At 66.4% G+C, this 19982-nt stretch overlaps 2 protein-coding genes across 8 annotated transcripts; both read left to right on the plus strand.

Moving 5' to 3' along the window:
- The first annotated feature begins 173 nt into the window (after nt 1-173).
- Eef1d (eukaryotic translation elongation factor 1 delta) lies at nt 174-12990 on the plus strand. Of its 5 annotated transcripts, none has more exons than XM_048358530.1 (9): nt 174-244; nt 7761-7884; nt 8140-8211; nt 11558-11614; nt 11897-11996; nt 12067-12167; nt 12269-12490; nt 12608-12802; nt 12891-12990. In XM_048358530.1, the coding sequence occupies exons 2-9, from the start codon at nt 7768-7770 to the stop codon at nt 12927-12929; spliced, it is 903 nt and encodes a 300-aa protein (XP_048214487.1). In that variant the 5' UTR covers nt 174-244; nt 7761-7767; the 3' UTR covers nt 12930-12990. The 5 variants fall into 5 exon arrangements, with proteins under 5 accessions (XP_048214487.1, XP_048214488.1, XP_048214484.1 ...); XM_048358531.1 differs by having other exon boundaries at nt 189-244; nt 7764-7884; XM_048358527.1 differs by lacking the exons at nt 174-244; nt 11558-11614 and adding an exon at nt 4917-6249.
- An 817-nt stretch (nt 12991-13807) lies between these two features.
- Naprt (nicotinate phosphoribosyltransferase) lies at nt 13808-19523 on the plus strand. 3 transcript variants are annotated; one of them, XM_048359038.1, is made up of 13 exons: nt 13808-14068; nt 15653-15780; nt 15863-15945; nt 16083-16213; nt 16294-16409; nt 16658-16854; nt 16935-17075; nt 17247-17331; nt 17454-17534; nt 17619-17721; nt 17841-17995; nt 19224-19331; nt 19411-19523. In XM_048359038.1, the coding sequence occupies exons 1-13, from the start codon at nt 13843-13845 to the stop codon at nt 19471-19473; spliced, it is 1617 nt and encodes a 538-aa protein (XP_048214995.1). In that variant the 5' UTR covers nt 13808-13842; the 3' UTR covers nt 19474-19523. The 3 variants fall into 3 exon arrangements, 2 of the variants coding, with proteins under 2 accessions (XP_048214995.1, XP_048214996.1); XM_048359039.1 differs by having other exon boundaries at nt 15878-15945; nt 19411-19496; XR_007212822.1 differs by lacking the exon at nt 17841-17995 and having other exon boundaries at nt 19411-19452.
- The last annotated feature ends 459 nt before the right edge of the window (nt 19524-19982 follow it).

The raw sequence follows: 19982 nt of genomic DNA on the forward strand, positions 1-19982 counted from the left end.
GCCTCGACGGAGAGCGGACTCCGAGGCCATCCGGCGCCCGCTGGCCGCCGGGGCGCCCCCGGCACGCGCGGCCCCGCGGGCCCCGACAGAGCGGCGGCGCGCGCGCGACCCCGCGCCCCCCCCCCCGCGGCCGAGGTGGTGCGCCCCGCCCCGCTTCCGGTGCGTGAGCCGGCGCACGCCGAGTCCTCCGCGGTCCCGCGCTCCTCGCACGTCCTCCTCCGGGTCGTCGCCCCCTTCGCCCGGCGTGAGTACCGCGGCCCCCGCCGCTGGCGCCGGCGCGCGCGCCCGGGAGGTTCGAGGCCGGGGCCCGCGTCGTTCGCCCTGGCGCCCGCGGCCCGGCGCGGGGGGGGGGCGGGCGGCCTGCGCGGGGAGGCGGGGAGGCGGGCCGGCGTCCACGTGGCCGAGGCTGTGGGCCGCAGCCGGCCCGGAGCGCGGCGTGGAGGCCCCGGGAGCCGCCGCCGGGGAGGCCTGGCGTCCGGGCGCTCGCCCCGCACGTGTTTGTGAGGCCCTGGGGCCCCGAGGACCCCCCCACCCCCCGGCGGGCGCCCTCCGTGCGGGAGTCGGTGGTTCGCGGGGAGGAGCGGGCGGGAGCCTTGCAGGCCTCTGCCCAGCCCGACACCTAGCCGGGTTACCGGCATGGACGGACCCCCGGGGCCTCCTACCCCCCGGGGGCGCCCTCCGCCTTCCTCGAGCCCAGCCTGTCGTGTGCGTGGCGGATGACGCCGAGATATCTTTCTGGACACGGCAAAGGACAACTGTGACCGGAACCCCCGCCCCGGAAAGACTTTCTCATTCTCCTCGAATGCCTGGCACATAAGCCCGAGTGCAGGGCTGCCTGGCCCTAAGCCATAGGATGGCAGAGACAAGAACCCACCTGGAAGCAAGAGAAAAGGAGCCCCCCGTCCCTGGCGGCGGCGGTGGTGGCAGACCCCACGCCAGCCTCCACCTCCTCGGAGGGAGGGGCCGGCCCCGTCTCCTAGTGAGCTGGGGAGTTTCAGAGCAGAGCCCTTCTGGCTGGCTGGCTTCCTGCCCCTTGAAGGGCCAGCCCTCCACTCTTGGCTTTGGGGGAGCTGAAAGGCTCGACAAGGTGGGCACGTGGGCTTGGCAGGGTTTTGTTCCAAAGAGTAGCTGGTGCATACTAGTATCAGCCGTTTCGGGCTCGGGGCAGGGAAGGCTGGGAGGTCCGGACTCGACCTGTGCTGGGATCCCAAGGCCATGTGTGCACATTGGAAGATGGAGGGAGGCAGTGAGACATTTTGTACTTTTGTCGTTGTCGTGTATGTGTTTTGGCAGGTACTGGGGCTTGAACTTGACTTGATGCTCTAGCTTGGTTTCCTCCTCTGAAGGGGGGGGAGCTGCCACTTGAGCCCACACCACTACTTCCTCCCTGCTTTTTGCTGTTTAGTTGGAGATTTGACTTTTCTGCCCAGGCTGGCCAAAGCTAGGATTACAGGCATGAGCCACCAGCAGCCAGCTGCAATGGTACATTTCTGTGGACTACGTACGTGTGTGAAGAGCATGCCCTGGGTTTCAGTCCCCCTCCTGTCTTGATGGCTTTCAGTGGCCATTGCACTTGGAGCCTTAATTATCCCATGCGCTAGTCCCCAGGTAATTTAGTTCAGGTCCGGCATAGGTATTGGGAACGGCTGCAAAGGCTTGCGTTATTAAGCAGGCCGAGTACCACAGGCCATGACAAAAATAGAACTGATGAGCTAGCATTTGAGGCAAGGAAGCTGTTGGGGCTAGCTAGACCTGGGCTGGAGCGATTTGGGTAGCTGCAGCGTCAGCTCCAGGCCTCAGCATGTAGGCCTCTTCTGCCATACGACAAGTCGGTGGTTCTAAGTAGGGCTGAGGTAGGCAGGATTGGAAGCAGTGAAGCAGTGAGTGGGAACTTCAGGGTGTGGAATTTAACCCCCCAAAAGGATGAAAAGGCCAGGCACTGGTGGCTTAGGTCTATAATCAGCTACTCAGAAGAGTCCACGATACCCTATCTCCCACCAGAAAATCAGAAGTGGAGCTGTGGCTCAGAGTGCTAGCCTCGAGCAAACAATGTCAGGGGCAGCACCCGGGCCCTCAGTTCTAGCAAGGTCCAGGACTGGCACCACAAAACAAAAAGGGTGAAGGATTGGATGCTGGTGCTTCTTCCCTGCCATCCTGGGAGGAGAGGGGATCAGTTTGAGGCCAGTCAGTGCAGAAACGTTTGGGAAGTCCCCCATAACTGCGCGCGTGTCATCCCAGGCAACGCCAGAAGCCAAGTTAGATCAGGATGCTAGGCAGAAAAGTCCAGAAGGCATCCTTCTCCACCAAAGGGAAGCAGTGCCCTATGGGACAACCAAAAGCCTAAAAACAGTAGGTGGCTGTGGCTCAGGCGTGCATCCTGGCGAAGCCCTATCCTAAAAGTAGGTAATGAGGCCTAGTTCAGTGTGCCAGCCTAGCAAGCGTGAGGTCCTGAGTTCAAACCCCCAGTACTGCCAGAAAGGAAAGGCAAAAGTATCACTCCTGCACACACATGACAGCACTCTGGCCACCGCGCTGGCACCCTCAGCATTTCACGTGCTAACCTCTGCCCTTTTGGACACCAGACAGAGTTCTACTGGACTGCACTGGTTCACATTCTCGGGCAGGTGGACACCGAGGAAGGTGTGGCTGGGGTGGGGGTGTGTGGAGCTGAGTTTGCTGGCAGGTTGACCCAGTCTTCTGCCCCCCTCACTATTCTACTGCAGCACAGGCTGCTTGAAGGGGTTGGGGGTAGGGCCAGGAAGCTGATCTTGAAAGCCTTCACCATCCATCCTGGTGCATGGAGATAACTGGGTTCTAGCCACCATGGCTGGCACTGCTAGCGAAGCATGTCCTTGGCAGAGGCTGGTAGGTGAACAGAGACTGTGAGAGGCCCTGTGCATACTACGGAGGCTGCAGCCAGTTCCTCCGAGTGCTCCTGGTGCTGTCTCCAGGCTGACACGGCCAGTACCACCGGCAGACCCACCCCCCACGGCACCACCCACCGACTCCCTTCCTCCCAGTGGCAGTGGGATGCGGCGCCTCTGGAAAGAGCTCCACTCAGGCTACTTCCCTCTGGGTCCTCGCTTTCCTTACACCTGAGCCTGCTTCTGTGGCAGCTGGCTCTCTTCATTGTCCTCCCTTCTCTTTTCAAGCTCCTGTCCCAGCCTGGAGAAGCCAGAGACGAGCTTCATTCCCCACGAGGGAATGTGGCTGGCCAGGGTACTCTGCGGGGGCTCGTAGCTTACGTCCCAGCGCCTTCCAGGAGGGGCTGACCCCGTGTAGGCGGCTTGAAAGCCTTACTGTGCGTTGGGTGGGAGCCTGGGCTGCAAGCCCTGCCCACCCCACCGTGAGCGCTGGGCCTGGCTGCAGCAGGGTGCACAGCCCATCAGCCCTCGGGAGGACCCTGACTCATCTCCACGCAGGTTCCTTGGGCTCAGAGGAGGACAGCTAGGAGAGGGTGGCTCCCGAGGGGAACCCCGAGAGCTACATTTCAAGGGCTGAGTCGGCGTGTGGGCTAGACAGTCACCTGAGGTTCTGCGGGGTGGCTCTGTCCTGCCCGGAGCTTTGTAGCCGCCTCCGTAGCCCCCCACCCCCAAGGCCCAGCCTGCTTGGGCTCTCCTGAGCGGCCGTCTGGGGCAGCTGACCTTTCCCACTGGTCTAACCTTGGTGCTTTTCCTTCATGCTGTCCTAGGAGGCCAAAGCAAAAGTAAGTACACCTTCCTGTTGGCTTGTGGCCCGAGGGAGCGACGTATTTCTGGCACGTTTCTGGCCCTGTCCCTTGCTGGGCCCACGCCTTAGAGGTGGCGTCCTCTCCCGGAGCCGAGGCCCCTGCTCCCCGGGGGGCTGCTCCGGGAGCCTGGAGTGTGGTCACTTGGGCAGTGAGGCCAAGTCCCCGGCTCAGTCTAGACTTGCCGCTCTGAAAGAGCCAGGCCGCCAGGTGATGTGCTAGTGAGCTGGGGGTCCGTCAGGCCTGCCTCCAAGCCAGTCCCCGTCCCCTTGGCAACAGTAAGTGATGTCACAGTACCTTGCCTCCGGGTCTCTTGCCCCTGTCCCTGCCAGTGCCCCTGAAATCTGCCCTTGGTAAGTGAGGGGTGGCCTGTCTGTCCTGGCCTCGGTGGCTCCTGGCAGTGGAAGGAGCCTGGTGGCTTCCCTCAAGGAGCCCCTGCTCTTACGTAGAGGTGGGCATCCAGCTAGGACCTCTCTCCAAAGTCCTTCTCCTGGGTGGGACTTGGGTGTGTGAGGAGAGAGCCCTGGACAGGGAGCTCACCGTTGCCTTCAGCTAGACTGTCCTCCAGCTAGGACGCGGCGGCCGGCCCGTGGCCTGGCCTCAGGCTGCGCCACGCCGCCCTGCCAGGGTGGTGGGGCACACGCCCCTCCCCCAGGCAGCTCGGCGTGCGTAGCTGAACCTGGCTAAAGGAGTCCCGGCGGCTTTTCCTCGGGGCACACGGGTGCTGACATAGGTCCCTAGAGCAGAGTCTGGGGCCCTGGCCCTCCGCGCCGTCACCACCGCCAGGGCCGGGCCTGCTGCTGACGGCCCTTCAGGCGCAGGCGGTCGGCCTGTGCTCCTGGCCTCTGTCTGCAAGGCCAGGCCCACAGCGAGGCAGTCCAGGGCGCTGCTTTGGGCGGGCGACGGGCTGGTGGTGGTGGGCACGCTCAGGTGGCCACGGACCTTCCTGTGGACTAGAAGCGCCGCCGGCCGGCTCCCTGGGAGGTGTCAGGCGCAGCACAGCCTTGCTCAGATGCGCCGGGGGTGACTTCTTAGCGGAAGTCAGTCTTGGCTATTCCACTAGGCGTGCTTACTGTAGGAAAGTGCTGGTTGTCCACGCCCATCCCAGCGGAGTGCAAGCTAGGTGGAGGTTTCTGTGGCAGGTCTGGACGTGGTGTCCGGTAGAGGCCTCCGCGCTCTGTGGGGCCCACTTAACTTTAGCAAAGGCAGCTTCTGCAGCAACTACGTAAACATGTGAATGCATGTACTTTTCATTTACAAGAGTTTCCCACGTGGCTTTGACTGTGGGCTGGGCCCTTGCATGTCATCTCTCGGACCCCCTTTAGGAAGGCCCCTGCCTCCCTGCCAGCCCCTCCGGTCAGGCTGAGGAGGGCGTGGGAGGCAGGTGCCTCTGCTGTGTTGCAACTGCCTTCTTGTGCTTGCTTTTTAATGCTGTGTCCGAAGATGAGGAGCGGGAAGGCCTCCTGTGCCCTGGAGACCGTCTGGGAGGACAAGCACAAGTATGAGGAGGCCGAGCGGCGCTTCCATGAGCACAGGGCCATGCAGGCTGCCGCCTCTGCCCAGCAGCTCCCGGCCAAGGTGCCAGCCGTAAATGGGCCTGGGCAGGAGGACACCGAGGACGCCGAGGCCCCCAACACCGGCGGCAGGAGCGATCCCAGGAAGAGCCACGACAGCAAGAAGCCACTGCAGAAGAAGAGGAAGCGCTCCCCCAAGAGCTGGCTGGGCCAGGAGGACCTGGCCCTCGTGGGCCTCTCCGCCGACCACGTGTGGCTGGACAAGCCACTCTTTGACCAGGCAGAAAGCTCCTACCGCCAGAGGCTGGCAGACGCCGCGGCCCAGCAGCCCTCCCCAGCCCCTCAGGGCCCCTGCACCCATGGGAGCCAGGTGGCCTGCCACCACGTGACCTGGGGCATCTGGGTCAACAAATCGTGCTTTGACCAGGCCGAGCGCGCGTTTGTGGAATGGTCTCAAGCTCTGCTGCTGGCTGCGGAGCCCAGCCAGACTCGGGGGGCTCCCGACACAGGCCAGCCCGGGGCCGCCACCGACCTGGCCCTGGCCCACCAGCCCGGCCTGCCGGCCAATGGCCAGCCCCCTCTGGGGAGCCTGCGGGCACTGGTGGGGGAGGTGTGGCTGGAGAAGCCCCGGTATGACGCAGCCGAGAGGGTCTTCTACGAGGCCCTGTTTGACGGCCACCCCCCCGGGAAAGTGCGCCTGCAGGAGCGAGCCGGCCAGGCGGAGGGCCCCCGGAGGGGCCGCAGGGACCGGAGGGGCCGCCACGCCATGGGAAGCAAGCGGGCTGGGCCCCGGCGCACGGACGGGGAGGTCCCCTCGGCCTTGCCTTACTGGTACTTCCTGCACAAGGACGCAGAGGCACCCTGGCTCGGCAAGCCCAGCTACGACAGCGCCGAGTGCCGCCACCAAGCTGCCGAAGCCCTGCGCATGGCCTGGCGCCTGGAAGCCGCCTCCCTGGCTCAGCGCCCCGGGCCTCGGTCGGGCCCATCCGTGTCCAGCCTGAGACCCAAGTAGGAGAAGTGGCAGAGGGGGCCTGGCCTGGCTAGGGCTGCAAGCACAGGGGTGACTGTCCCCAGGCTGGGGCCCCTCTTCCCCGTCCCGTCCCGTCCCGTCCTGGGTGGGAGCTGCCCAGACCTGGGGCCTGGCAAAGTTGAAAGGCTGGGCGAGGGCGAGCCCCTCCTTGGGGGGTCCCAGTTCTGAACTATTGGGGTTGGTGGGTTGCAGGGTGCAGGACAGGGCAAGTGAGAAGCCTCCGGCCTCGTTCCGGGGGCCATTTCAGGCAAAATGTGGGGGCCGTGTTTCGGTACCCCAGGCAGCCTTGTAACGCGTGCCTGCCTTTGAGGTAAGGTGGGCAGCAGGCCCGAGAGCACACTGCCAGCCAGCAGCCTCTGTCGGGCTTGGTCTGGGGCAGGAGAGAAGCCCCTCAGGGCTGTGCTCCGTGATCCTGGGGAGGGACCCGTGCCAGGCTGTGAAAGGGGCACAGCTCCGTCCCCTGCTGCCCGCTGGGCTTCGAGGACACGGGTGGGCTGACTGGGCATGGAAGGGAGGGTGGAGCTGACAAGTGGTCGGGGAAGCACAGGGAGGTCCTGGACACCAGTGTTCCACTGCCGTCCCTGCCTTGCGGCCCTGGGCTCGCTGGCCCCGCTGCCCAGCTGCCCAGCTGCTCAGGCGGGCACGGTGGGGTCACACGTGGCAGGGCAGCCGGAGGGTCAGGTAGCAGGTGGTGAGGGCTCCGCGGGGTGGGGACTGGGATATCTATTGACATTTGCCAGATAGGTCGCCATTGCAACCGAGAATATGCATATAAATTGGGTGCCGGTGGATCATGCCTGTCATCCTAGCTACTCAAGAAGCTAGGTCTGAGGATTGTGGTTCAAAGCCAGCCTGGGCAGCAAAGTCCATGAGACTTATCTCAAACTAATCACACACACACACACAGCCAGAGTGGAGCTGTGGCTCGAGTAGTAGAGTACTAGACCCAAGCTCAAGGATAGTCCCCAGGCCCCGGTTCAGCCCCAGAGCTCTCCTCACCCTCCCCCCCCCCCCAAAAAAAATAGTGCTTACGTATTGAAGGAGACTAAGCTTGTTATTAGTACCCATAGCATATTTTCATGGAAAATGTCTGACAGCAGAAAAATATGCAGTGGGCCTAGTAGTCATCGTGACATGGTTGAAAGTCTTGGGCCTGGCTTGGTTGGTGGCCGGGTTCTCATGTTCTTCTGTGCTCACACTGTTGCTGTGTGGTTCTTGTGATTGAAAGGGAGTAGTGCCTTGTGGATTCCCAGAGGTTTGGGGGTCACCTTAGGACCCTGGTCTGAAGACTCGTGCGTGTAGCGTGTTGGTGTGGCTGCCGGCTCTGTCCTGCTACGTGAGACCCACTCTGTTCTCCGTGGGCACGCGCAGCGCATGAGCCAGCGGGCCAGGACGGGACGAGTGGGGAAGATGAGGCCAAGGGGTGCCTTCTTCAGACAACCCCCCCACACACACACTAGCTGTGCTAACCTGACTTCTCCCCTCCCAGCAGAAAAATGGCGACAAACTTTCTGGTGCATGAAAAGATCTGGTTTGACAAGTTCAAATACGATGATGCTGAAAGGAAATTCTATGAGCAGATGAACGGGCCTGCAGCCGGTGCCTCCCGCCAGGTGAGGGCCGCCTGGGCCGGGCGGGCAGAGGGGCGTTAGGGCCAAGGGGCTCTGGAGGCTTGGGGGCGTTCTACACGGGACACCACACACTCCCAGGCCACCAGGGCCAAGCCTGAGCCCTGCAGCAGCCCGCTTTCCCGCCCTGCTTGCTTGTGTTCTGTGCAGTGCTGCTTTGCTCTCTGGGTGAGGATTCTTGGGGTTTTTCTAACTCAAAAAAAAAAAAAAAAAGACTGCTTCTTTCTGCGCTGTCTGCAGGAGAATGGTGCCAGTGTGATCCTCCGTGACATTGCCAGAGCCCGAGAGAACATCCAGAAATCCCTGGCGGGAGTGAGTACCCCGGCCCGCGTTCCCGCGTACCCGCGGGCTCGTGCTCAGCCGCCGCGTGTCCGCTTCCCCCTCCGTGCCGCTTTGAGCCAAATGGCGCCACCGCGTGGGCTGTGGTGTTCGTGAAGGGCACGGGGCGCTGAGGCCCGCAGGCCTTCCCGCGTGCCCGCCTGCGTGGCTGCTCCCGAGCCGAGCGCTGTCTCTGCGCTGCGCCTGCGTGGAGACCTCTCCCTTCCCGCTCGCTTCCTGCTGCGTGGCTGCTGGGCCTTGCCACGGAATGCAAGCTGCTTCACTAGCTTCCTTTAGTTCTGGCCATGGAACCAGCACCGTCTTGGACTTGTGGCCCGGTGTGGCCTCCAGGCAGCAGACAGATTGGGAGTGGTGGGCGGTCCACAGCGGTGTGACCTGCCGGGCAGGCTGAGGGGGTGTGCTCTTAGATGGCAAGTGGACCTATTGCCCGGGCTTCCTTACTCCCAAGGGTAGAGACCCACTGGAACAGATTACCCCTAGGTCCCAGCTTAAAGCAGCATAAACTCATCGTATGGTCCTGGATGACACAAGTCCAAAATGGGTCTTCCACGCCTTAATCCAAGTGCCAGCAGCACACAGCAGTGCTTCTCAGGCTCCAGGAGGGAATCTGTTTTCTGCCATTTGGGGGTTCCTTGGTTTGTGGCCTGTAGCGGGCAGTCTCAGCCCTCCAGCCTCTGCTTCTGTCTTTGCAGTCCTGTCTCTGCACCCTGCCTCCCCACCAGCCCAGGGGTTCTTGTGGTTGCAGCCAGCCTGTCCAGATAGGCTAGGATTTCCTTCCTGTCCCAAACAGCAAACCTCATTATATATTTGCTAATTCCCTTTCGCTGTGTAAGGCGAGGAGTTCATGGAAGGAAGGGGATCATCCTGTGGTCCACCCAGTACTCCATAGGAACCGCGCAGGTTCAGTCCATGCTCTAGCTGCCCTACGCCAACACCCTCGAAGTCTTAGTTCAGAACATGGGCAGAGTCAGGCATAGGCAGTCTGTGCCAAGGCAGAATTCCTCTCCAGGGGTGGACTTGTGTGCCTAGCACGTAAGTTACCCCCCAGAGTGAGCATGGGTCAGATGTGGCAGGTGTTCCTGCTAAGAAAGGGAGAGAGGAGGGCTTCACTGGTCCCGAGTCGATTCAAAAGCCAGCTAGGCACCATGCATGAAGCTTGAAGACGGAGCCTCTGGGCTCATGGCGCCACCTAGAAGTCAAGATTCACCAGAGAGCACTTGTTTGTAGCTGGGAATGGCTAGCATTCCTGCCTGCACAAGGCTGGTGTCTGTGGCTTTGATTTCGTTCTCACAGTCCCTTTTGGTTCAACTTGTCAGTATATACACTAAGTTGTATAAACTCTCAAGAGCCCTGTGAGTCTTACTTGTGTGTCACAGGCCTGCGTGCCAGCCGGGGCTCCCCACCATCTTGCAGGTGTGACCTCCCCTTTGGCACCTGTGGAGTGGACCCCATGTCGTCCTTCCTTGGCACTGGCCGGCTGGCAGCTGCCACTGGCTTCATACTGCATTCTTCCCTAGCTGAGTTTGGGTGCCTATCTTTTGCACTCTAGAGAGACTAATTTTTTTCATGCCAGTCCTGTGGCTTGAATTTAGGGCCTAGACACTCTTTCTGAGTTTCCTGTGTTCAAGGCTAGCACTTTGCCTGCCACTTGAGCCACAGCTCCACTGAGGACTTTCTGGTGCTTCGTTGGCAATAAGAGTCTCATGGACTTTCACTGCTTGGGCTACCCTTGAACCCCAGTCCAGATCTTAGCCCCCTAAGTAGCTAGGATTACTGGCGTGAGCCACTGGCACCTGGCTGAGAGACTAGGAAGTTTTCAGGCCATAAACTCCCAGTTCTTTTCTGCTTAGCAATTCTGTCCATCTTTCATCTTACTGTAAGCATCAAGAAGGAAGTAAGGTGGGCTGGGAGTATGGCCTAGTGGTAAGCGCGCTCGCCTCCTACACATGAAGCTCTTGGTTCGATTCCCCAGCACCACATATATGGAAAACGGCCAGAAGGGGCGCTGTGGCTCAGGTGGCAGAGTGCTAGCCTTGAGCAAAAAGAAGCCAGGGACAGTGCTCAGACCCTGAGTCCAAGGCCCAGGACTGGCAAAAAAAAAAAAGAAGGAAGTAAGGTGCTCCCCCCCGGTTCACTTAGAAGTCTCCACGGCACAATTGAGTCAGAGTGCCTGTCCACCTCCACCCGTGGCAGTGCCGCTCTTGCCTTCTGACTCCCCCCACAAAGCTCCTACCAACGGCGCCATGTGTACCCATTGTCAACCACTGACTTGAGGGTCTCGCCTGGGCTCCTTGCCCCCTTCCAGCACCCCCCCCCCCCCAAGGCGCTTCAGTGAGTAAGCAGGATTTTTATCATACTATTTAAGCCAGCTGTATCCACTGACCAACTCCATGTTTTTAAGATTTGTCCCAACAGTGTGCCACTTCCAGGGGCCAAGACCTGTATTCATTCTGCTTGCCATAACTGATTTGTGACATCATCGTTCTGTGTGTGTACAAGTGCCGCTGGGGCTTTATACTTGCCCCTTCTTGGGTTCTGCCTTGACTTCCTGACCCCTTCCCACCAGCCTCAGCCTAGCCTGTGGCCCGCGCGTGCCTGGGTGCCAGCCAGGCTCAGGCCTGGCATGTACGGGGTTAGAGTAGCATGGACTTCAGTGGACTGTGCAGTACCTGCTGGCTAGATTGGGTGTGGCACCCTGAGGCTCCTAGAATGTCTCCCACCTAGGCTGTGCTGGGGTTCACCTCCACGTCCCCGTATTTGGGGACAGGAAGAGGGTACATGTACACTGTTAGGGCTTAGGGACTGGGTTACTAAGACTTTCTCTTTGTTGTTTTTTTTTTGGGCCAGTCCTGGGGCTTGGACTCAGGGCCTGAGCACTGTCCCTGGCTTCTTTTTGCTCAAGGCTAGCACTCTACCACTTGAGCCACCGCGCCACTTCCCACCATTTTCTATATATGTGGTGCTGAGGAATGGAACCCAGGGCCTCATGTATACGAAGCGAGCACTCTACCACTAGGCCATGTTCCCAGCCCTGGATTGCAAAGACTTCTGTCACAAAGCTGAGCCTCTTACTGCACTAGTGAGAGCCGAGAGCATGCATGCGCTCGAGATGAGGTGTGGCTGGGACTTGCATGGGGCTAGCTGTGCCCTGATTTACCCCTTTGCCCCCCCCTCCCGTGCATGTGCACCCTGAGGCTGGAGGCCTGGGTTCCGCCCACCGTGGATTGGGCAGTTGCATGGCCGTGGGGAGGCAAGGTGCTGTGCTGACAGCCTCGTCCTTTCTTTTGGCCCTTTAACTGCTTTCCCCTCCCGTTTCCAGCTCAAGGCAGTGCTGCCAGGCCCCCCCGAGGCTCTGAGCCAGGTCGCCCCTGGGACTGTAAGTCCTGCTGGACAATGGCAGTTGTGAAGTGCATGCTGCCTCTGTATAGCCCCCGTGCTTCTTGTCCTGTGCCCTCTGCGTGGCCGAGAGTGCCGCTGTGTTCTGTGCAGCCTTCCTCCCTGCCGCCAGCCAGGACGGCCGAGGCTGAGTTGCGGCTCCGTGGTCCTGATCATAGCAGGGACCCAGTGGGGCTGACTGGGGCTCTTTTCCCCGAGTGGCTGTGAGTGAGGGAACCCTAGGGCACACTGGGGTGCTGAGTCCCAGGCTCCTTCCTTGCAGAGCTCGGGCCCCGGGGTTTCCAGCGGGCCTGGTGGAGATCACAGTGAGCTCGCGGTTCGGATCGCCAGCCTGGAAGTGGAGAACCAGAGCCTGCGAGGAGGTGAGGCCCTGGGCCTGGCGGGGGCGCCGCCCTCCGCCTCTGTCCCCTAACCGGCGTCCTGTTCCCGCAGTGGTGCAGGATCTGCAGCAGGCCATCTCCAAGCTGGAGGCCCGGCTGAGCGCCCTGGAGAAGAGCTCTCCCGGCCACCGCGCCGCCGCCCCGCAGACACAGGTGAGCCCCTCCCAGGCCACGTGGAAGCCATCCAGGCTGCCCCCTCGGGGGGGCGGGGGGCGGGGGGGTGGGGAGCCTCAGCCTCTGCTTGCCTGCGGCAGCACGTGTCTCCCATGCGCCAAGTGGAGCCCCCAGCCAAGAAGGCGGCCACACCGGCAGAGGACGACGAGGACAATGACATTGACCTGTTTGGCAGCGATGAGGAGGAGGAGGACAAGGAAGCGGCCCGCCTGCGGGAGGAGAGGCTGCGGCAGTACGCGGAGAAGAAAGCCAAGAAGCCCTCCCTAGTGGCCAAGTCATCCATCCTCCTGGACGTCAAGCCCGTGCGTGACAGGAGCGGGGCCTCCGTGCCCCCTGGGGCCGGCGGGTGCAGCTTGGGATACCCCAAGAGCCCTGGCAGTGTGTGAGCGGGCTCCCTTTTCTCTTCCGTTCTCCCCTAGTGGGATGATGAGACCGACATGGCCCAGCTGGAGGCTTGCGTGCGCTCTGTGCAGCTGGACGGGCTGGTCTGGGGGGCCTCCAAGCTGGTGCCGGTGGGCTACGGCATCCGTAAGCTGCAGATCCAGTGTGTGGTGGAGGACGAGAAGGTGGGCACAGACCTGTTGGAAGAAGAGATCACCAAGTTTGAAGAACATGTGAGTCCGCCACTGGCCAGAGGAGCGGGAGGGCAGTGGGTGGGCCTCGGGAACTGCTGGCCACAAGCCCCCCCTCCTGTCTCCACAGGTGCAGAGTGTGGACATTGCAGCTTTCAACAAGATCTGAATTCTGAGTGCATGGTTTGTGTGTGTGAGCCTCTGCTGAAATTAAAGACTTGAGACTCTGCCCTGTGACTCCTGTTGTGTCCCTTGGTGGGGCGTTCGTGCCCGTGCACACAAAGCTGCTCACGCACAGGGGCCTTGGGCTCCCCTCCCGCTCCATGCGCCGGTCACGCACACCTCTTGGTCTCTGCGCTACATTGCAGTGACAGCCTCTGTTCAGGCTGCGGGGACCGAATCTGTTGGCGCATTCCGTGGAGAAGCCCCCCTATCTGCAGTCTGCCTCCCTCCTGACTGCGGCGACCGCAGCCCCGCGCACCCCTCCACCCTGGGACCCCGCGCCTCCCACCTCCCAGCCCTCCGTCTACCATTCCGTCCCCTCCCTGCTTTGGTTTGAAGAGTCCTGCCCCTCCGTCCATTCTAAGTATGCTCTGCCATGGCCAGCCTGTGCCCCACCCCGCCGGGCTGCCCGCCCTCTTAACTCCCGGCCACCGATCAGCCACACGTGGTATTTGGATGTGGCTTCTTCACGTCAACTGGTATCCGCAGGGCCACAGGGGGCAGTGCCTTTCCTCCAAGGCTTAGAGAGCACTTCCTGTGGGCCTCAAGTGCAGGGTCTCCCCCCCCAAAAAAAACACCCCAAAACAGCTGCCACAGAAGCTGGCCTTTGGGGCGGGGCAGGCAGCGCCTAGCGGCGGGCTGGGGCCTCTTTCCTGGAGTCCCCCCTGGGCGCAGCCCGCCGGCCCTGGGGGTCCCGGCCCACGCGGGCAGCCTGCACCCCGGCCAGCCCGGCGCCCGGAGCGCAGCGGGAGGGCAAGGGTTAAGGGGCTGCGGGAAGCCCCGCCCGAGGTTCCGGGAGAAGGCGCCGCCTCCCGGTGTGCGCCGCTGGCCCGGGCCCCAGGGCCCCAGGTCACGGGTCGATGGCGGCCGAGGCGGGCGCGGAGGACCGGGCGGCAGCGCGGCCGCTGCTCACCGACCTCTACCAGGCCACCATGGCGCTGGGCTACTGGCGCGCCGGCCGGGCGCGCGACGCCGCCGAGTTCGAGCTCTACTTCCGCCGCTGCCCGTTCGGCGGCGCCTTCGCCCTGGCCGCGGGCCTGCGGGACTGCCTGCGCTTCCTGCGCGCCTTCCGCCTGCGGGACGAAGGTGCGGGGGTGGGGGTGGAGGGGCGGGCGGGCGGGCGGCGCGCGGGACCCCAGAGCCCGCCCCCCCCCCCCCCCCCCCGAGAGCCAGGGAGAGCCAGGGACCCCAGAGCCCGCCCCCCCCCTCCCAGAGCCAGGGATCCCAGAGCCAGGGACCCCAGAGCCCGCCTCCTGAGAGCCGGGGAGAGCCAGGGACCCCAGAGCCCGCCCCCCCTCCCAGAGCCAGGGACCCCAGAGCCCGCCCCCCCCTCCCAGAGCCAGGGACCCCAGAGCCTGCCTCCCCCTCCCAGAGCCCGCCCCCAGAGAGCCGGGGACCCCAGAGCCCGCCTCCCCCTCCCAGAGCCCGCCTCCCCCTCCCAGAGCCCGCCCCCAGAGAGCCGGGGACCCCAGAGCCCGCCCCCCCCAGAGCCAGGGAGAGCCAGGGACCCCAGAGCCCGCCCCCCCCTCCCAGAGCCAGGGACCCCAGAGCCCGCCCCCCCCCTCCCAGAGCCAGGGATCCCAGAGCCAGGGACCCCAGAGCCCGCCTCCTGAGAGCCGGGGAGAGCCAGGGACCCCAGAGCCCGCCCCCCCTCCCAGAGCCAGGGACCCCAGAGCCCGCCCCCCCCCCTCCCAGAGCCAGGGACCCCAGAGCCCGCCTCCCCCTCCCAGAGCCAGGGACCCCAGAGCCCGCCTCCTGAGAGCCGGGGAGAGCCAGGGACCCCAGAGCCCGCCCCCCCTCCCAGAGCCAGGGACCCCAGAGCCCGCCCCCCCCTCCCAGAGCCAGGGACCCCAGAGCCTGCCTCCCCCTCCCAGAGCCCGCCCCCAGAGAGCCGGGGACCCCAGAGCCCGCCTCCCCCTCCCAGAGCCCGCCTCCCCCTCCCAGAGCCCGCCCCCAGAGAGCCGGGGACCCCAGAGCCCGCCCCCCCCCAGAGCCAGGGAGAGCCAGGGACCCCAGAGCCCGCCCCCCCCTCCCAGAGCCAGGGACCCCAGAGCCCGCCCCCCCCCTCCCAGAGCCAGGGATCCCAGAGCCAGGGACCCCAGAGCCCGCCTCCTGAGAGCCGGGGAGAGCCAGGGACCCCAGAGCCCGCCCCCCCTCCCAGAGCCAGGGACCCCAGAGCCCGCCCCCCCCCTCCCAGAGCCAGGGACCCCAGAGCCCGCCCCCCCCTCCCAGAGCCAGGGACCCCAGAGCCCGCCCCCCCCCCAGAGCCAGGGACCCTAGAGCCCGCCTCCCCCTCCCAGAGCCAGGGACCCCAAAGCCTGCCCCCCCCTCCCAGAGCCAGGGACCCCAGAGCCCGCCCCCCGAGAGACGGGGACCCCAGAGCCCGCTCCTCGAGAGCCGGGGCCCCCAGAGCCCGGCCCCCCCAGCTGGGGAGAGCCAGGGACCCCAGAGCCCGCCCCGGGGGAGAGCCCTCCCCCACCCCCAGCCCCCCAGAACTCCTACAAAACCCTTCTTGACCCCTGTGGCGCCCTCCTGGGCACCGGTTGGGAGCTGGGCCACGGCCCCCCCAGCCCCTCCTGCCCGGTCCCCAGCGTGCCCCTAGCCCAGGGAGGCCGGGGACCTCGCTGGACTCTGCTGTCCCAGCCTTCACTGGGCTCCTGTTGTCCCCAGATGTGAGGTTCCTGGCGTCCGTGCTGCCCCCAGATACGGACCCCGCGTTCTTCGAACACCTTCGGACCCTGGATTGCTCCGGGGTGACGGTGCAGGCCCTGCCCGAGGGCTCCCTGGCCTTCCCGGGGGTGAGTTGAGGGCGGGCGGCCCCGGGCGGGGGGGGGGGGCGGGCGGGGTCTGGCCGCGGGGCCGCTCACCGCCCTTCCGCAGGTGCCCCTGCTGCAGGTGTCCGGGCCCCTCCTGCTGGTGCAGCTGCTGGAGACGCCGCTGCTCTGCCTGGTCAGCTACGCAAGGTGGGGCGGCCCCGCGCCTCCCAGGGCCAGCAGCTGGGCGGTGGGGGCGGGCGAGGGGCTTCCCCGGGGAGACAGGACCCGCTCCCCGGGGCCGGAGGGGGGCCGGGCGCCCAGTGGCTTCTCTCTCCCTCCCACAGCCTGGTGGCCACCAACGCAGCGCGGCTGCGCCTGATCGCCGGGCCCGGGAAGCGGCTGCTGGAGTTTGGCCTGCGCCGGGCCCAGGGCCCCGACGGCGGCCTCACGGCCTCGACCTACAGCTACTTGGGGGGTGAGGCCCGGGGCCCTGCGGGGGCTGGGCGGGGACGCCCCCGCCCGCGGCTCCCCCTCGCCGGCCCGCCTTCTCTCCAGGGTTCGACGGCAGCAGCAACACACTGGCCGGGCAGCTGCGGGGGGTGCCGGTGGCCGGGACCCTCGCCCACTCTTTCGTCACCTCGTTTTCGGGCAGCGAGGTGCCCCCGGACCCGGTCAGTACCTGCTAGCAGACACCCCGTAGGAGAGAGGACGGGCTTCCGGCCCAGCTCCGGCGCCCAGGGCGGGGCCGGGCCGGCCGTGCGCACTTGCGGGCGCCCCGGTCAGAGGGCGCAGGGCCCCCCCCCCCCAGCCGGCGCGGGACGGCGCTCGTGACCTTTGCCCTGGGGCTGGGGCGGAGGGCCCCTCCCGGGTCGCGCGGGGCACGCGCCTGAGCCCGCCCTCCGCCCGCCCCGCTCGGCAGACGCTGGCCCCCGCCGCCGGTGCCGGCCCCCGGGTGGACCTGGCCGCGGGCGCGGCGGCGTGGCTGGGGCGCGTGTGCGCCCACCTGGGGCTGCGCGCGCAGGACCCCCACCCCGGGGAGCGGGCCGCCTTCGTGGCCTACGCGCTGGCCTTTCCCCGGGCCTTCCAGGGCCTGCTGGACTCCTACAGCGTGCAGAGGTAACCGCGGGCGTCCTCGGGGGGGGGACCCCGGCCGGGGGGGGGCCGCGGCAGCCTCTCGCCCTCGTCTGCGCCCGCAGGAGCGGTCTCCCCAACTTCCTGGCAGTGGCCCTGGCTTTGGGAGAGCTGGGTTACAGGGCGGTGGGCGTGAGGCTGGACAGCGGTGACCTGCTCCAGCAGGCGCGGGAGGTCCGTGGGGTCTTCCGGTCGGCCGCCGCCCGGTGAGTCCCCGCGTCCTCTGAGGGGGCGCTGCTGGAAGGCAAGGGCTGCCGCCTGAGGCGGGGCGGGGGCAGCGAGGGCCGGGGGGCCCCGGGGCCCCAACGCCAAGGGCTGGGCGTGGCGAGGGGAGGGGACGGAAGGCCAAGGCCAGTGCCGAAGCCCCTTGCCTGCAGCTTCCAGGTGCCCTGGCTGGAGCTGCTCCCCATCGCAGTCAGCAACAACGTTGACGAGGAGGAGCTGGCCCGACTGTCCCAGGAGGTGGGGTGGGGGGGGGGGGCGGGGGAGGGCGGCCGGGGGGTGGGGGTGGGGGAGGGGGGTCCGGGAGCCCGGGGGGCCCTGCAGGCCCTGCCTGAGCTCCGTGCCGCCTCCTTTCCCGGCAGGGCAGCGAGGTGGACGTCATCGGCATTGGCACCGGCCTGGTCACCTGTCCCCGGCAGCCTTCCCTGGGCTGTGTCTACAAGGTGGGGGCCGAGCCGGGCGGGGGGGGGCGGGCCTGCGGGGCGGGCTGGGGTGGGAGCCCGTGACGCCCTCCACCCCCCCCGCAGCTGGTGTCTGTGGGGGGCCAAGCTCGGATGAAGCTGACGGAAGACCCCGAGAAGCAGACGCTGCCGGGAAGCAAGGCTGCCTTCCGGCTCCTGGACTCTGAGGGTGAGCCCCCCCCCCCGGCCGGCCTCCCCCCACCCCCACCGGCCTCCCCCCCCCCGGCCTCCCCCCCCCCCCGGCCGGCCTCCCCCGGGCCCCTCTAGCCCCGCCCTCCGCCTCCGCAGGCTTCCTGCTGCTGGACATGCTGCAGCTGGCGGAGGAGCCCCCGCCCCAGGCCGAGAGGGAGCTGAAGGTCTGGCCCCTGGGGGCCCGGGACCCCCGCACCGTGAGGCCCGCGCGGGTGGAGCCGCTGCTGCGACGCTGGCTGAGTGAGGGCCAGGTGATGCTCCGCGCCCGCCCTCCGCCTCTCCCCCCCTCCACACCCCCCCTCAGTGCAACCCCGACAGACAGCCTCTCACCCCCCACCCCCATCCCCCCACAGCCTCTCAACCCCCACCCCCCACAGCCTCTCACCCCCCCACCCCATCCCCCCACAGCCTCTCAACCCCCCACCCCCATCCCCCCACAACCCCTCACCCCCCCACCCCCATCCCCCCACAGCCTCTCAACCCCCACCCCCCACAGCCTCTCACCCCCCCACCCCCATCCCCCCACAGCCTCTCACCCCCCCACCCCATCCCCCCACAGCCTCTTACCCCCCCACCCCCATCTCCCCACAGCCTCTTACCCCCCACCCCCATCCCCCCACAGCCTCTCACCCCCCCACCCCCATCCCCCCACAGCCTCTCACCCCCCCACCCCCACAGCCTCTCACCCCCACCCCCATCCCCCACAGCCTCTTACCCCCCCACCCCCATCTCCCCACAGCCTCTTACCCCCCACCCCCATCCCCCACAGCCTCTCAACCCCCACCCCCCACAGCCTCTCACCCCCCCACCCCATCCCCCCACAGCCTCTCAACCCCCACCCCCATCTCCCCACAGCCTCTTACCCCCCACCCCCATCCCCCACAGCCTCTCAACCCCCACCCCCCACAGCCTCTCACCCCCCCACCCCCATCCCCCCACAGCCTCTCACCCCCCCACCCCCCACAGCCTCTCACCCCCCCACCCCCATCCCCCCACAGCCTCTCAACCCCCACCCCCCACAGCCTCTCACCCCCCCACCCCCATCCCCCCACAGCCTCTCACCCCCCACCCCCCACAGCCTCTTACCCCCCCACCCCCATCCCCCCACAGCCTCTCACCCCCCCACCCCCATCCCCCCACAGCCTCTCACACCCCACCCCCATCCCCCACAGCCTCTCACCCCCCCACCCCCACTGCCTCTCACCCCTCCACCCCCCACAGCCTCTCACCCCCCCCACCCCCATCCCCCACCAGCCTCTCACCCCCCCACCCCCACCCCCCACAGCCTCTCACCCCCCCACCCCCCACAGCCTCTCACCCCCCCACCCCCCCACAGCCTCTTACACCCCACCCCCCACAGCCTCTCACCCCCCCACCCCATCCCCCCACAGCCTCTCACCCCCACCCCCCCACAGCCTCTTACACCCCCCCCACCCCCCACAGCCTCTCACCCCCCCCCCCCCCCCCCGTCTCTTGCAGCTGTGTGAGCCGCTCCCGTCTCTGGCAGAGTCCCGGGCCTTCGCCCAGTGGTCGCTGAGCCGCCTCCGCCCTGCGCATAAGCGGCTGCAGAGCCCCGCTCCGTACCAGGTAGGCAGAGCCCAGCCGGTGGCCCTGGCCCGCGCGCCCGGTGCCCGGCGCCCGCTGACCCCGCCCCCCCTCTCTGCAGGTGGCGCTGTCCGAGCAGCTGCGGGCCCTGGTGGACAGCCTGAGTGCCGGGGGGCCCGTGTGAGGGGGGCCGGAAACAAGTCCCTCCCTGCGCCCACAGCGTGTGCCGTGTCATTTGTTCGCGCGGGTTCCGGGGACGTCGCCGGGCCCGGAGCCCTGACCGGGAGGGGCCGCCGCGGAAGCCCCCCCCCCCCGCGGGCGCCCGGCCGGGGCGGAGGCAGGACGGGGCGCCCGAGGGCCTGCGCGTGGCGGCTCCAGCTGCGCCCACCTGTGCGCCCGGCCCACCCTGGGCGGCCTCTCGGTCTCGCTCCTCCCTCCCGGCAGCCCCCGGGGCCCCGTCGCGCCGGCCTCGCCCAGGTGGCTGCGGGCAGCGGGCTCGCACACTTGCCGAGGATGCCACCGTCCCGGGCTAGAGGCCGGGGGCTGTGCGCACACCCATGCACCGGTGCGGGGGCTCGAACGCGGGGCCTGGCGCGGACCCTGCGCTCTTTTGCTCGGGGCTAGCACGCTTGCGCTCTACCCCTTGAGCCACAGCGCCGATTTAAGGCTTTCCGTGGTTAATTAGAGAAAAGG

Source organism: Perognathus longimembris, chromosome 12 (assembly GCF_023159225.1).
Source record: "Perognathus longimembris pacificus isolate PPM17 chromosome 12, ASM2315922v1, whole genome shotgun sequence".
Lineage (NCBI taxonomy): Eukaryota > Metazoa > Chordata > Mammalia > Rodentia > Heteromyidae > Perognathus > Perognathus longimembris.